General features: G+C 38.5%; 1 protein-coding gene across 1 annotated transcript in view; it reads left to right on the forward strand.

Annotated features, from left to right (window-relative positions):
* The first annotated feature begins 227 nt into the window (after nucleotides 1-227).
* The window catches only part of LOC126092839 (serine/threonine-protein phosphatase 2A 65 kDa regulatory subunit A alpha isoform-like), a 49,017-nt gene continuing 31,259 nt past the window's right edge, over nucleotides 228-17,985 (forward strand). Inside the window, exons 1-4 of the mRNA XM_049908569.1 lie at nucleotides 228-296; nucleotides 3,826-4,045; nucleotides 5,323-5,483; nucleotides 5,779-5,937. Coding sequence (XP_049764526.1) covers nucleotides 228-296; nucleotides 3,826-4,045; nucleotides 5,323-5,483; nucleotides 5,779-5,937 — 609 coding nt within the window. The remainder of the gene's footprint in view (nucleotides 297-3,825; nucleotides 4,046-5,322; nucleotides 5,484-5,778; nucleotides 5,938-17,985) is intronic.

The raw sequence follows: 17,985 nt of genomic DNA on the forward strand, positions 1-17,985 counted from the left end.
CTTAGAACTACTTAAACTTAACTAACCTAAGGACATCACACACATAAATGCCCAAGGCAGGATTCGAACTTGCGACTGTAGCGGTAGAGGATACAGACTGTGGCGCCTAGAACCGCTACCGCTACAGTCGCAGGTGTGTGTGTGTGTGTGTGTGTGTGTGTGTGTGTGTGTGTGTGTGTGTGTGTGAGTACGAAAACCAAATCTCGCATTATAAGGAGTATGCTGACATGAAGACAGACCCACGTGATACATGCTGTTCTCGTGGTTATTTTCCATCGGCCACTACAGTGTTAAAGGTATTTAATCAGTAACATTTTATTCTTTCGATGATTGCTAATATTTGTAATAATGCTGTTTAACCGACTCTGAAATTGCCCTTACGTATCACTGGTTGCCACACCTGGGCATATTTTGTAGTTATCTGGTTACTCCAAAGTGTTGTGTTATATCAGCTGATTGTGTAGAGGAGACAGGAGGAATCCGGCTCTGGAAACAGTTAGGGCAGTTATGTTTCACGCACCAGTGGCCAGCATGTGACACAGACTGTTGTGTGTCACAGATGTGGGCGCGTCTCTGGAAACGTTTGTTCTCCTGTGAACAAACCTGTTGCCTGTGGGCGTTCTGTAGGCGAAGGCGTAGAGACGAGGACGCTGATGAAGAACTGATGTGTGTCCAGGAAGTGAGCGACGGCGATTCGGAGGTAAGTGAGCCTTGCTACCAGACAACTTTGTCGTATCACTAGTATACAAGAGCACGTAAACAGTGGTCACCGACAGATATTATTCGTTGCGTCAGATTGATGTTTTCTGTACGTTAGAGGAACTTACAGAATTGTCTAAGTGAATTGCAAAAATTTTAGCTCTCCTTTTACACTCCTTGACAGCTAATGAGATGAGTTTGGCTAAAATACCGACTGTCTGCACAACACCAAACGTTAGAGCTCTTAATTTAAGGAAGGCCACTTCAGTAACAAAACTGTGTCGTTTTCTTTTGATTTACTCTATACAGGGGAGCAAAAAGAAGACAAAGTATTAGTTACCTGGACGTAAATATCACAACAATCTTAATCAAGATTTATAGGAATGGTGCAATGACCAACATCACAATACCCTCAAACGCATGCCATCGAAACGTTCATAAACATGCAGCAAGGATGTCAAAGCTATCTGAATCAAGAAAACATGGAACAGGAAATTACTTCAGTGGTTGACTCATTACTGAGTATAGTAAAGAAAGATCTAGATACAAGAAACACTATAGAAAAAAGATAACAAATTTGTATCCAACAGTTCGTAAATACAAAAGACTCCGAAATCTTCAAAATAAACAATTCAGAAATTGGATTGCGTACATCTATGCCACAGAGTCCAATCATAACATATATTCAGATTCTTCAATCTATAACATAACTTGAAAGCAGTGCTACATGTTCTGCCTAAGATAAACAGGCAAAGAATTTCACACCACGTTTACAGAGCGCATAGTAGCCTATACACACAACAGACATACCACATCATCAGTAGGTCAACACACACACAGTACAGGTCACCAATTCGTTAACGAAGATCAAAATGTCATTGGGCTCCACCGATTAATTGAAAGTCGTAAAACTGATCTGACTGAAGAAGCAGAGATATGTTCACACCACAAAAATTAAGAAAACAAGATATTCAATGAAAAACTTGAAAGTGATTCAGTGAATTCCTTCAGTTGCTTAATTAGGATCCTTAAAGACGCAAATCAAATAGTGCTACGTAGGAACTACTAACTTTGTAAACAATGTATAATCAAATAGTTATTCAGATTGCAGACGAAAAATACCCTGTACACGAAAGAGTAATATACACACCCCGTGAACGATCTATAGCGTAATCTCTGCTTGCTACATGTAAAAATATCTTTGCTACTGTTATTGTATGTTTGCTGTTTTCAGCGCGTACAGTGCCGTGTAAGTTGTGTGACTGATATTTAATATGTGTGAGCTTCTGCATAAATGAAACAGAAGAAAGCCGCAAGAAAAAGCTTCTTCCAGATTCACCATAATCTATATGTCAAATTCGAGCGTTAATTAGAAAGCTTCTCGTGTTTACGTATTACGGTAAAGGCAACAGAGAAGTGCAGAACGACACACATCGAAAAAATCACTTATACGGCCTATAACACACCATCAAATGGGCTTGCGAAATGGGCATTACCAGAAAAGGGTCGATCAAGAAATAATTGATAGACAAACAGAACTGGTAACGAATGAAGGTGTTTTATAAAATCATCCAGCTCTTCTTTCAATCTTGGTAAGCATTCCACAGCGACAAACCATGCTCATGATCTAATCGTTCGCGGGTGACTTCATTCGCGCGTTAATGTCTGTTTATTAGGATTCTTTTAAGCAATAAGAGTCTAACATATACATACATATACCAAGAATACAGTTACGTTGACGTCCCATGTTGAATCACTCCGGACAGAAACTTCTAGATAATTGATTGTTCTGACTGCTCCAACTGCAGCTTAGGCTGCTGAACGTTTGCAAGACATTCGTCTGTAATGCCATAATACATTCACAGTTTACAAGTTACAGTAAACGATAGCACCATATGTATCAAACCAGAAAAGTTCGGTGACTATTGCTTGATTTTCTAATTTAATTTTCTCAACAACACCTGAATTTCAAGTCACAGTCAATTCTGTTCAGTTGCTCTTCTAAGTACTTTGTCATCACTGACAAAATATCATCAACAAATCTCAAAGTTTTGTTTTCAAGATTCCATTCATTCTTTTCAATCGATCTTGTAAGCCACTTTCTGTGTGTTACAGTATTGCAATGCCAGTGGCAAACCTTAAAAAGTTTTCTTTCCGTTTCTGGAACTTAACTTCCTTTCACATTTGATCCTTGGTTTCCTTAACTACTGTTTCAAAGTAGTTATTCAGTAACATCAACGAAAGGCTAAAAGCTGTTTTAATTTTTACCACTCCTGTTTTGTAATCGCCGATTCTTATAATTGCAGTTTCTTTGTACACGACGTAGATAGGCTTCCACTCACAGTTTTTTATAGTTGATATCTATTTGAAATTTCAGATACTGTATAGTAATCAGAACGATCAAAGTTTTTTATAAACATGCAATGTGGGTTGTCATTAGTCTATTTTCTAAGATTAGTCGTAGAGACAGTATTGCGTATCGTGTTCCTAGTTAACTTCTCCAGTTCGGCTTCTATCAGAAGTACCATTCTCCAGTAGACAGAATTTTTGTAACCAGGTGGAACTATGAAATGAAAGAGTGGAACTATGAAATTATTAATTTTATAAAATATTTAATTTACGAGGTGTTTGCCTCAGTATGTAGTAAATAAATAGTTGAGAAAAACTGTGGACTAATTTCGTACCTGAAGTGGAAATTGCGATAGATCGACTGTAATTACTGAGTTGCTAAGCATCTCAACTATTTATTCCAAAATATGCTGTGTGACTGATGCTGTTTGAATAGCGAAATGGTATTCAAGTAGTTGTTACTTCTTTTAGGACAAAAATTTTACAAACTAACTATAAAGAAAACAGAAAATGAGTAACGACATTCAACTCTAGCTACTTTCAAAGAAATTATCATGCCTTCGGTGACATATTGTGACGTGCCTTTGATAAGTGTATCAGAGAGTTTCCGGTTTCTAGATACATGTGTTCTGTAACCAACATGATTGTTATAATAGCCATTTACCTTCACATAAGAGATACTTTTTTCTGAGCTTTTAATTAAAATGTTTTAATACAATATTCACATTTTTTAGTTTTTCTGTGTTCGTTCCTATATTTGTTCTATTTCCTCTTCAGACTTCTCTGGAGTACACCCCAACAACAGAGGAACCAGATGTGTGTGACACAGCGCAGTGCTGGAAGAGGGAGACAACTCCAACAATATTTCGGCAATACTTCGAAGATCGATTCGTCTCCCTCTTGAGTATATTGACAGCAGAAGAGTCAATTAAGTCTAGAATTTTAGCACGCACGCTCTTGTGTAAGTGCTATGCGGGACTTTCGCAGACTGGAAAAGGTAATTAGCCCAGTCCAACTAACTATACTCTTCTGGCTTATCTAGAATGCAGTAGGAAATGTTTGTCTTTTACTTCTCGAAAATTTTTTTGTATTACTGTGTAGAGATGCTGTTTCTTTTTCCACGAAGGACTGACCAGCTTGTGATGAGTTGACACAGGGATGTACGTTTGATGTCGAGTAGGCTTTGACAGTTTTTGCAAGAACAGAGACTATGTCTCTTCTTCGAGCTGTGATACTACGTTATACATTAGTATCAACATGTGGGATACTACTTTCAACTGACAGCAATCGACGATACTGGGTTAAATTTTCTGAAATTACAGCACACGTATTTAATAAAACGTGCTGTCAGGTCAAGGATTATTTCATATCACATGATACTTTTATGAGACGTTAGTTGTACTCTTCGCGATAAAGGAAGTGCTTACCAGTATATCTGTAACGCCTTACCCAAATATCTAGTACACAAAAGTATATACTTACAAATGGAGCGGCAGACTCCTTAGGATGCTCAGTGACCAATTACTGAATGCGAGTTTAATTTAATATGAATTCCCGAAATGGGGAACTGTGTACTCAATGGGTTGGTTGGTTGGTTGTTTTGGGGTAGGGGACCAGACAGCGATGTCATCGGTCTCATCGGATTAGGGAAGGATGGTGAAGGAAGTCGGCCGTGCCCTTTGAAAGGAACCATCCCGGCATTTGCCTGGAGCGATTTAGGGAAATCACGGAAAACCTAAATCAGGATGGCCGGACGCCGGGTTGAACCGTCGTCCTCCCGAATGCGAGTCCAGTGTGCTAACCACTGCGCCACCTCGATCGGTACTCAAGGGGCTACCTCAGGGTGTCACGATGGTAATTTCTGTGGTGTATTAATGATGGAAGACGGTTAATAATTACGATCGAGAGACGTTAAGCTTCAGGGTAAAGATGAAATACTTGCCAATGAAGTTCATGAGTGCTGAGGCCAAAGAATCAATAGTTGTCTGGCTCTGTGGGTCCTGCGATATCCCAGCTATCTCAAACTTCCCATACCTGTAGAGCGCGCGCACACAACGAGCTGATTGGCTAACTTCAATGCTCAACACCTCGAAAAGGCGCAATGTATCGAATTTTTATCTTAACAGCTATTTTCCCTCTTATATTCCCCTGCAACACCTTTCCAAGCTTCATAGACTGTTTTTGACCAGCCTGTATATTAACTTATCACAAATGTGTTTCCTATTGTCAGTCTGTGCTTAAAATGACTAACTTACCCGTTTCTTTTCTTTGCAGCCTTCGTGCGCCAAATATATTATCGTCTGTGTGTCGATGAAAGTGTTGCCGTGAGGGAAAATGCAGCCAGAAAACTGGATCAGTTTGCAAAATTGGTGGATTTAAGCCACTTTGAAGTCGATATTATACCCCTATTTCATATGCTGCAGAAGGACGAAGAGGTATGCAGATTTTTAATGTCTATTTAGAATTCATTGTTTTGGTTTAGATACGCTAAATATTTTCTTTGCCTCAATTTAGAGTAAATCATGTTCAGTATTGATTAGGGATAATGACAGAATTAGACCCATTAGGATAAAAACTATTTCTTTCACCTGTCATTATGATTGTTAATTATTAACCTAATAATGGTCTGCTACTTCAATACTCTCATCAATAATGCACTAGATGTTGTTACAACTCAGAATGGGTATCTTGATCTGAGGTATTTATCACATCTTATGTTTACTTCTTTAGGTAATAATACGTCTGGCAGCTGCTGAATCGTTAGTGAATATTTTGATGTACCAGCGCGTTTCTGGCGAACTCTGCAGGGAGCTGCTTTCAGAGTTGCAGAAGTATATTAATGATCCGTCTTCGAGTGTTCGTTACCTGATCGTCATCAAAATTGTCGAGGTATGTATGTCAAGAAAATAAGTTACAGCGTTGGATTTGTCCATACAGTCCCTAAATATTAGATTGTAACGCGAAATTCGTTGTAAAATTCTAGGTGATTTGCTGGAATATTTAATGCAGTATGATTATCGATGAGAAACTCCCATCACCTATATTCTACTACAAGAAAATCTGTTTCTCAGTATATTATACCTGAGGTCTAGTAATTACACGGAAACGCGGAATTGGTAGACACAATTTGTTTAGTAGGAGTTCTGTAATAGAGGAGGACCAAAGACACTATGAGTTTAAAAGCATTTTCCTTCTGTATATATCATCATTTAGTATACATTTCGTAACTTACCATCTTACTGTACATGAAGGTTATGGAATACGTAGTTGAAGTTACTGAAATCGTTATAACTTACATGATTTTTTCCTCTTTTATAGGTTTTACGAGGTCTGCAGAAAGGCACGTTGAAGTCAGATCTTCTCCAAATACATGACGATTTACTGAAGACGCTGACGTAGGAAGATGGACAGCAGCAATACATCAGTATCAATTTTTTCTAAGTGAGATCGTCTCAAAATTACTGAAGATACTTTGAAGGACTCTGAAAATTAAGGACGGATAGATGCAGGCCATCAATTACGAGCAATTTAAGTCTTATTTTTTCAATTCTTCAAGATTTGTTGTGGGACTCTTGCGGTATAAAGAGGGACAGCTGTAGCACATTATCTGCAAGTGTTTTAAGTGTGGCGTTCACAAATACTAAGGTTGCTGAAGGAATGTGGGAATAAGAGCCGGGCAGCTGCAGCATATCAATTGCAAGGCTTCTGCAGTGACCTTGAAGTGGAAGACATATTTAAGCTATAAACAGTGGTAATTTTGGTTGACCGAAATTAAAATATTAGTGTGACTAATGTGCCTGGTATTCTAAATCTGAAGCAATAAAGTACTATGTTAATATTTGTTTCATTTTGTATTTTTTTCTTAGTTTTATTTTCATGAAATGAAACATGGTAAATTGATTTCACACCAGTTTTGTACAGAGCAATAGCTAAACTAAACATATCAGAAGAATAAGCCGAAAATTATTCTGTAATGCAATGCGTTAATAGCAGCTGTAGTATAAGCTGATCTACTATACTTCAATGCATACAGATAATGCGTCATGAATTCCGTCTACACGTATCGTATGTCCCAAAATTCTGTCCTCTCTCCCTCAGTACCATTTAATCGCACTTACAATTATACATAGCCCCCATTCTCTCTATCTCTTCCTCCGACTGTCGTGCAGCATAGACACACACACACACACACACACACACACATCACACACTGTGTGTAAAGAGTTTTCATATGGAATCGATGTTTCATGCCCTACTACTACTGCAAAAAATAAGAAAATAAAACCAGAGCTTGCATGATGATGGGGTGATTGGGGGTGGGGGCAATTTCAGTTGATCCAAGATGATTGCAACTACCTTCCTCGATGTAAATAAATCTATTACAATTCGTGTTTCCTGGATTACTTTCCTCCTCCGTATATCCAAACATTACAGTATAGCATAATGAAGTCGATGTATGTTTAGCAGGTCTCCTGACTGTTTTATAAACTGTTAATTTCCCGTGTTGTAATGGAGAAAGGGATGCAGTAAAATGGGTCTTCTTTATAATTCAATGATTCAATGATTTGCAGCAAATGGGAAACAATATAAACAAATACGATATCGTAAATCTGAATTCTGCACATAAACATACTAAACCTCTAAGTGGCGAATGTGGGTTCACAAGGCCCATAAGAATTATTATAACGGCGTGGAAGTGTACATGACTAACAAAAGGTTTTGTTCGATTAGTGTGAAGTTTGTATTTTATTTCATTAACATGAAAGAAATAAATGCCTACCTTGAAGATGCCAGGGTATCAAAGAAGGTACCAGTCCGACTATACTTTGGTAAAACAAAGATTCAGGAATCTGTTTGAAGAGTAAAAGAAAGGTTCGGTAATCTGGTTGAACACTGCGAGAGTTATTGAGGTGTTCACGTTGATAATGACAAACTAGTGATCTTGCAGCAGTTAAGGAGAATGCGATAGAATCATCGGGACCTAGAAAATTTGGAGGTGCTAAAATATCAGGCAAATTAGAAACATACCGTGACATACGGTGAAATTTAATTGAGGCTGGATGATTTTCCTGAAAATCCATACTGTAGTGGGCCCCAGAAAAATTCCCTCCTTTAACAGGAAAATTTACCCGATTATTTTTATCTGTTGATCTGCATGGTATTACGCAAACATCAGTGCCCGGAAACGTGGTTCTATCAGACCCGCGTAGTTTTAATTGAAAAATATTGCAAAGAGCCAATAAATGATCAGAGTGAATATCTCGGGGGCGTTCTGACGCTTAACTGAATAGTAATTGACGAAAGGACACTAATTACGTCCGATCGTTCATGTCCGAACTGTGCGCCGCTAATCTCGTCTATTTCGCAGGTAACATGCGAAGAAACCATCATAAATGATTAAAGACAAGGTAATGGCTTGACTTAACAACGGAGCCGACACAACGCTATTTAAATATCCTTCATCACGCATGGATTGATATACACTTACATTTGTTCAGCTCGAATTCCAATGACAAAAAAAGAGATAGTACAAGCAGAAGAGAACAGAGCATCACTTTTTCCATTTTAGTCAGTGCCTTTATATTCAACATGTTTAGAACTTCTGGAAGTGTCGGTACGTTAAATATAATCTTTGAATACATAGGAAAGGCATAGTTCCTCATGTGAGCAAATTATCAGAACAAAATTTAGGATAAAAAATAATGAAACATTTTATCACCACCTTTGAATGCTTGTCAACTTCGTATGCCAGGAGCACTTGACAGCAATTGGGAGTGGACATAATCTCTCAGCAAATTATTTTCATGTTACCTTTAGGATAGAAAGACAGAACGTAAGATTAGAAATAGAAAAAAAATTATTTAATGGATGAATTGTTAAGGACACTTTACAAATATAGTAATTTTTGCAAAATGCTCATGGTAATTGTTTAATTGCTAAGTATCAGCCCCGGATATACGATAATTCCGAACCAGGGCAAAAACTTGATAGTGGCGCCCTCCCCCTCCCCCCCGCCCAGATTGAGATATGAAGTCAAAATCAGAAACAAAAAGTCGGCTTGTGAAAAATATGTTCATTTTGTAGCGCACTTCTTTTTGAAGAGTTCGATGTACAAAACATATATGTTTGAAGAAATGTAAGACAAGTTATTTGGTTGGAAGTGTGTCAAAGCGCTATTCCACGCTCTACACACAGCATTCTACTATCACACGTCACTACTTCGCCCTGTGGAATTCAAAAGTGTATATTTAATAATGGAAGTCACCAAATCTATATTCAGGACAGTGGAGATTAAAATGTCCTGTAGTGCCTCTCTTGCTCTCAGTCGTGAGGTTTGGCCTCCTACCCTCCCCCCTAAAAAAAAAAGCTCACAGTCAATAATGGGTGCGTTTGTTTGTGACAGGGAGAAAAGAACTGTTCAGAAAATTTGCACTCTCTATTGCCTACGAGCTAATAACTTTTCTTTTGTGTGACATAAAATTAAGTATTGGAAACGTAAAAAGCCAAGAGACAAGCAAGACAGTACACATTTGTTCAAACCTTCTGCCCCAGCAATTTATAATCTCTAGTTTTGCTACAGCTTTGCATGGCGTAATTTCTATCTGCGAAAAAATCTAGTCCCTCATCAAGGTTAGTCAATCGTTTGACAATTTGAAAAATCAAAATTTCGTTGTCTAACACTGAAGAAGCTGTTGGTACAAATAGTATCCAGGATTTGATTACGTCATATTTGTCACTATCTGCTAGATAAAAAGAAGTACGTCTTTCCAATATTGCTGCAATTGTGATACATGCCAAATAAGCGTGACTGTTTAGGCACAAATTGTCAGCTTTAAGTACCTCATTTACATAAATAACACGACAGACTATAATCCACGAAATACCAATATGAGATGCCTATTGGGCCTACTTAAAGCAAAGTATTTTGTTATTAAATAGTTTCACATTTCATTCATACGCTCCAGTTTCTCAAACAAAGGATCGAAAATTAGTAGCACCAAATTTTTGTATAAATTTGGAATAGTCATATTCTTCTATATAATTTCGTGTGTTGTCTCCGTTTCTTTTCCTTCCTCTTTCATACAAACAATTTTGTCATCTCTAATTCTGTAACTATTCCTGTCACTGTCAAAACTTATTCTCCGGTTAACTTCACTAACCCTGCCAGAATAGCTGGTTTAGTTACAACGCGTTTATTGTCCGATTAGGCGTTATTACATTTTTGTACAACGCGTATTCCACGCTGTTCCAAGAATAGAACTTAAGTGGCTGCTAACCAGGGACTGCACAACTGGCTCTTAGTAATTAGCATTCTGGCAAACATTTTTTGTCAAAATTTCATCTTCTTGGATACACAGAGAGGATAAAAAGTAATCTTGCTTACCTGTTATTCCTATTACTCTATTTTCCTCTCTGGTCGTGTGAATCTATGTATTTCGATAATAATTATAAACACGTTGATCATTCGCACACCCAATCAACGACATAAACAAACAGTGATTGACACTCACCCCTTCGGGTTTATTCGGCTCAGCTCATATGGAACCGTCCCCTTTTGTCTCCAGGAAAGTTTTTTATTTCTAGATGCGATGGGGATTCCCCTGGAAGGGACGACATGTACGCTATGCACATATTCAAAAACAAATAATGATTCATTCGGAAATCAACTTGGAATGTGTTCAAAAATATTCAAAAACAAACAGGGATGCTTTTTAAAATGTAATGAATAATCGATAGACAAACATGCGCTGCACACTAGGAACTTTGTGAACCAAATTTTCTTCAATAATTAGACTTTGCCGCCCCTAAAATTGCCGCCCTGGATAGACACCCCGATTTTCAACCCCATAGATCTGGAACCGACAAGTATACAAATGAAAACAGAATTATGTTTTATGTTTCAGTACTTGATGAGAAATCAATAGATATTCTAATATTCTTGGCTCATTTCCCGTTTTGACGTTCCTGTCCCTAACTGGGAAAAAGGAGCAAAGGAGAAAAAAAACCACGAAGAGAGGAACATCACCATGTATTCTATACATTTAGTTCTCTAACTCCAAACTGTATATTAAGTAACGTGTTCGTGAGTCACTGTCATGCTTATTATATACACGGAATGTCATATATTGTACAGTTTTCATTATTTACACACATAAAAATTGTCTGTGCACCGAGTGTACACAATTGTTTTATCGACAGATAAAGAAAGTAAAGAAATCTCTCTTCTTGTTTAACGTCCATGTTGTTTGCGGAAGTTTAATTCTCGATAAACGTTTTGTACATAACAGGGAAATCATGTCGTCGATGACTGAACCATGGTTGCTGCATCATTGTGCTGCAGCGAGTGGCTAGTGAGGGCGTCGAGTTTTGCCAGGCTACAACAGGTCGGTGGCGTCTCGTCAGCTGGGGCGCGGCGTCGTAACAAGCACAGCCGCCACGGAAGACAGCTGACAGCCGCACCACAGGTCATTGGCGTGTCATTCTTCAATCCACTCGCCACGGCGTACATGGAACATTGACAGAGGCAGTAACTGCTTTTCATTGAGACTTGACACGCAATGCTGCCTGTGATAAATTTCCCCTTAAAATGAATAATAATTAGCACACTGACACACATAACACACAAACACACGCACACTTACACACTATACTTGTCGGACCCGAATCTGTGCGGCATACAGTTTTTCACTGGCTGTAGTTACTAATACTGTCAGCTGAAAGCAGCACGTAACCGATTTACAAATATGATTGTTTTGCTCAGATGTTCCTCCAAAGGTACAGTTGCTAGCAGCAGGTCATCCACATAGGGTGTAACTTTATCTAATAGTTCCAGTCCTAGTACAGTGTCTATGGCCGTTATGAAAACAACAGCGCTCACATTCAGCCTTAAAGACAATTCTTTAAATTGGCATGAGCTTCCCCCAAAAATTAAGGCGGTACACTTTCGTGATTTCTCCGTTAAGGATACCTCCTAGAAGTAGGAGTGGAGATCTGTCACTGATAGACAGCATACAACGTAGAGTTCTTGGATTTGTTCCTTTGGTATTACTGGTCAGGTTTTTGCAGGATCTATGATTTTATTGATAGATCTTGCATCTAAAACAAGGTAGACACCTCTACCAGACTTTGATATGGCTAACAATTGACTACTGTAAGGGTACAAAAATGTTTCTAGTACGTCCCACGCCAACATCGTTCGAAGTTCATGTTTTACAGCCTCCTCTCTTGCCCATGGGACGGAATAGGATTTGTGTCAGTATTTCTTATGGTGGACCACATTCATATGATACTTATGCCCATTAATCACTCCAGGTTTACTGGAGAAAACTTTTACATAGGACATCAGCTGATTTACTATACGAGCCTCTGATCTTCACACAAACAGTTTGATTCTTGGACTTTCTTACGCATGCATTTCATAGTAACAGATATCCTTTATCCAATTTGACAAAACTGGGGCGATATTGACATGACCACAGTGGTGATTTGTATACAACACCAAAACACTTTCTGTCATCTTTATACACTGTGGTAAACTGTTGTACAGTATGATTCTTAGTTTAAGTCCTTGACAAAATTTACCATTATATGCCTTTGTTTTAATTAAATTTAATACAACTTCTATACCGCAGACTATCAAATGGCACTGGCCCCTTGGAAGGTCGATCCTTGTGTTCCTTCCTTCCTAAATTCCATGTTCAATAGGCAATTGGCTCTTAACCCATTCACCACAAGTAACGTGCAATTAATTGTTTCATCCTCAAATCTAATTTCAACCTGCACTAGCTTTTCTACCCTCTGGCAGCTGGCACCAATAGCGCCTGACACCAAACAGTTCTGTCCTGGGGGAGTAGGTCTTGTCCTTTATTATCCGTGGATCATTTCTTACAACAATATTGGAAACATCATATTTACATAAAGCTTACATATACATAGTGAAATACAGCGATAAATGTCAATTAATGTGTGATTGCATTTATAATGTGACTCTTACACATATCTGCTAGTTACATACATATAATGCATATATATATATATATATATATTTTTTTTTTCTCTTGCAGGTCATCTATTGTAGAACTTGCAACAACAAATGAAGTGAAATGAAGTGTCACCTGCATACATGACTACACTATCAGATACATTTTTGGCCATATCATTAATATGTAGAATGAAAAACAGTGGAGCATGGACATGATCCTTGAGGAACAGCAAGTTTCACAGTTTCAAAATTTGAAAAGACACTTTTAATATAATTTTTCGCTTTTTATTTTATATCTACACACTTGCTTCTATTTTCTAAAAACGATTTAATCATGTCTACTGCTTCCCCCCTTCTATCATAATAATGAAGCTTTTCTAATAGGATGTCGTTGGGTACACAATCAGATGCTTCAGATAGTTCCATGAAAACACCGCAGTCTTTCTTCTGTTAACCAAATGTTTTAGTTACAAGTGTTATGAATTCAACTATTGCTGTCTTGGTAGATTTGCTCTTTCTGAACCCATATTTTTCGTCGTTTAAAATATTGCATTTTTGTGTAAAATGTATTATTCTGTCTTTTATCATGGTTTCTATGTTCTAGAGAGAACAGATGTGAGGTTTATGGGCCTGTAATTGCCTGGGTCTTTTTTGCAGCCTTTTTTATGTATAGGGATTACTTCACTATTTTTCAGACACATTGGAAATATTCCTTTTTCTGTAGTTAAGCTTATAAGATGGGCTAATGACTTTACTAGCCACTGTAAACAGCATATTATTAGTTTAGTGGATATACCATCTTGTCCTTCCATGTTTTTTGTTTTTAGGCTATGAATTGTTTTTACAATTTCTGATTCATTAGTTGGGGTCATAAGGATTTTGTTTTTATTTGGATTGCTTATTGTGTTTAATTTTGAAGTATAATTTTGATTTATTTATTTGTACACAACTTCCATATAATGTTTGTTTAAAGTAGTGTTGACGTTTTGTGCATCCCAGTTTTCCCTATATGAATCCCTATTTTCTGGGGTTGGCCTTAGCCAACAGTTTTCACACATAGTTTTCACCTTTTCCTTCTTCCTTTTTACATCTGCTGTGAAGCGGTTTTTATTATACTTCTCATTTATTTCCGTACGTACTAATGGATATGCAATGGCCTAATGTATTGCAGGATGATTCCCATTATGTATCTAGATTTTCTGTTAAATATACTTCACTGAAGTCTTCGGTTTCCAATACCTTTTGTGGCCTATCTATCTTTGTTTGATTAGTTTGTCTAAACTGTTTAAATAATTTTTCTGGCCTTCCTACATTCCCTGCTGCTTCAACTAATATCCCATAGTGGTATGCAATGGTTGTGTATATAACCTCTACAGGTTGCCTGCTCTACGATATATTAGTAATTATTTGACCTATTAATGATTCTGTATTTTTACAGCATCTTGTAGGAATTTCCAGTGCTAAATTAAGTCCACAAGTTTTAATCAGATCTTCAAAACACCTTGTATAACAATTGTCTTTTAGTGTGTTAATATTCAGGTCGCCTGGTAGAATTATGTAAGGGACTTCCCTGTTAGCCTTATCTAACAGGACTTCTGACTCTTTCTGAAATCCATTTATCTGACTGCTTGGTGATCTGTAGAACCCCATTATCACACACTTTCCCCATTATATGTTGTCTGTGTTGCTGCAGCTTCAAGCAGCATTTCTGTACCGTGTCTACTGACCATGGAATGATACCCTCTATGTTTCTGTGTTCTTAGACGTTCACTCTTCCGCCCTTATCTTCAGAACTGCAGATATTAGCAACTTTTTTATATTCCCGTATATTGTAAACCTTAATATCATTTCCCTTTAGCCCATGTTCTAACATAATAAATACATGTGGTAATTCTGCAGCTGGTAGTACCTCTATTTGTTCTCATTTACTGGATGCTTACTGTACATTCTGCTGCAAGGTACTTATATTAGAAATATTTGTGTTAATGTTTTGACTTTCTATGGCACCTTTCTTTTTACCTGCTGGTACAAAAATTCCTGCTTCTTTGTTCTTTCATCTCGCCCGTATCTTGCCTGTGGGATCTCTGCCACAGCTTCTTCTTCTGCAGGTGATGATAGCTTCTCCTGCTGGTGACGACACTCCTTCATCTGCTGGTGTTGACACTGCTTCTTCTTCTGCTAGTTATGACACTACTTTACTTTCACTTATTGGTAATTCTTGAAGAAAACTCTCAGTAAGAACATTCATGTTTGTACCTGGGTCAGGTATAAAAATGACTGGAATTCCTCCCCAAACTATAAGGAGTGTGGCCTGAACAAGTTCTTGTACAGGTTCCTCACAGGACTCAGAGTCATCACAGAGCTCTTCCCTAATGTCTACATCACCATTATACCGCTATGTATGTCGTTGTTCGGTGGAAGTGGCGGCCTTTTTCTGTCCGACGATTGTCATCAGAGAGAACGGAGTTCGTCTACATCTAAATTTACATCTACATGATTACTCTGCTATTCACAATAAAGTGACTGGCAGGGGATTCAATTAACCACCTTCAAGCTGTCTCTCTACCGTTCCACTCTCGATCGGTGCGCGGGGAAAACGAGCACTTAAATTTTTCTGGGCGAACCCTGATTTCTCTTATTTTATCGTGGTGATAATATCTCCCCATGTAGATGGGTGCCATGAGAATGTTTTCGCAATCGGAGGAAAAAACTGGAGATTGAAATTTCATGAGAAGATCCCGTCGCAACGAAAAACGCCTTTGTTTTAATGACTGCCACTCCAATTAATGTATCATGTGTGTGGCACTATCTCCCCTATTTCGCAATTATACAAAACGAGCTGCCCTTCATCGTTATTTTTCGATGTCATCCGTCGGTCCCACCTGGTGCAGATCCCACACCGCACAGCAGTACTCTAGAATAGGGCCTACAAACGCGGTGTAAGCAGTCTCTTTAGTAGACCTGCTGCTCCTCCTAAGTGTTCTGCCAATGAATCGCAATCTTTGGTTTGCCCTACCCACAATACTATGTGTGTGATCGTTCCAATTTTTTCTGTCTGTAATTTTGACGTCTAAATTCAAAAATGTTCAAATGTGTGTGAACTCGTGTGGGACTTAACCTCTAAGGTCATCAGTCCATAAGCTTACACACTACTTAACCGAAATTATCCTAAGGACAAACACACACACCCATGCCCGAGGGAGGACTCGAACCTCCGCTGGGACCAGCCGCATAGTCCTTGACTGCAGCGCCATAGACCGCTTGGCTAATCCCGCACGGCAATCCCTAAGTATTTAGCTGAATTTACAGTCTTCAGATTTGTGGAACTTACCGCGTAATCAAAATTTTGCGGATTTTCTTTAGTACTCATATGAATAACATCACACTTTTCTTTATTCAGGATCAATTGCGGCTTTTCGCACAGTACAGATATCTTATCTAAATCATTTTGCAATTAGTTTTGGTTATCCGATGACTTTACAAGACGGTAAATGACAGCATCATCTGCAAACCATCTAGGACGGCTACTCATATTGTCTCCTATGTCGTTACTATATATCAGGAACAACAGAGGGCGTACAACGCTTCCTTGGGAAACGCCGGATTTTACTTCTGTTTTACTCGATGACTTTCCGTCTTTTACTATGAACTGTGACCTTTCTGACAGGAAATCACGAAACCAGGCTATATTCCATAGGCACGCAGTTTAGTTAAAAGAAGCTTGTGCATCCAGTATGACACTTAGTCCAGACAACAACAAGAAAGTCATGATTGTCAGGTCGTGGCCAATTCGGAGGAGGTTCCAAGGTTCGTTTTTGTGCCCGTCGTCATAATTACTGTTTTGAGGAGGTGTGCAATTTGGTCTAATTTCTCATCTGTCTGTTATGATTAGAATTTCGTGGCGGTGGCCGATTTTCATGATTTTTGTGCCACTGGTTGAAAAAATTTGCGTGTGACTGGTTCTGTGTGGCCCCATTGCGGTTTGCATGTTATCCAAGTTTCGACCGGACGTCGGTAAAACGGCGCCGAGTTCTAAGTGTTTACATGCCTGTTGTGATTCGCCAGAGTTGTTTGCGGCGTTGCGCCGTTGCTTCAGCGACTGTTACCGCGCCCATGATTGTTGGCGTAAGAGCCTGTGGTGACAAGCTGCATAACGCCATTCCCGTTAGCATATCTGAAATCTAGACGTACGAAATCGATCGAATCTGGGAGTGGAAGGATGTATTCCAAACAAACGTCCGATATCGTGATTAGCGTCTCACGTATATTAATCACCAATTTTGCTTTTAAAATCCACAGCACACCTTTGTGCGCGACAGTATTGTCCGAGTACCTTCTCTTACTGATATAGTGCTCAAAGTATTTTCTCAAGCTACCCTGTTTGACTTCGTGAGCTTCTGGGCCAGACACCTTCTTCCTAAAACGCTCCTGGTCAGCCCCTGATCAAAACTTAGCCAGGAAAGCCTTCTCAACGTTGTCATATACAGGGTGTAAATTTTAAGTTGACACACCAGATAAGTCGAAAAATAAGCTTCGCACGATAAAATGTGTAGAATCCAAAGTTGATTATTTTCGAGGGGGACATCTCCTGCTGCTAAAATTAGACCACCACCCCAGCTCCCTGGGGATGGGGCGGGAGGCAAATTTAAAATTTCAAATAGGAATCCCATTTTTATTGCAGAATTAGATTCTACATAAAAAACTGCGTACATATTGTGTTAAACGTTTGTTTTGATTCTTGTTAGTTGGCGCTGTAATTCAAGAAAACCCATGTTCTCATTTTTTTGTGGAAAATGTTATGGATAAATTAAAAAAATACTTATTTACTTCGTAAATTTTGATTCGCTTAAACTAAAACTCTCCCTCCCTCCCCATAGGGTAGGGTCTGAGAGTGAGGAATTAGAGTTTCACAACTGTTGACCACGAAACAAATAAAAACTTATACGAGTCTGAGG

Source organism: Schistocerca cancellata, chromosome 7 (assembly GCF_023864275.1).
Source record: "Schistocerca cancellata isolate TAMUIC-IGC-003103 chromosome 7, iqSchCanc2.1, whole genome shotgun sequence".
Lineage (NCBI taxonomy): Eukaryota > Metazoa > Arthropoda > Insecta > Orthoptera > Acrididae > Schistocerca > Schistocerca cancellata.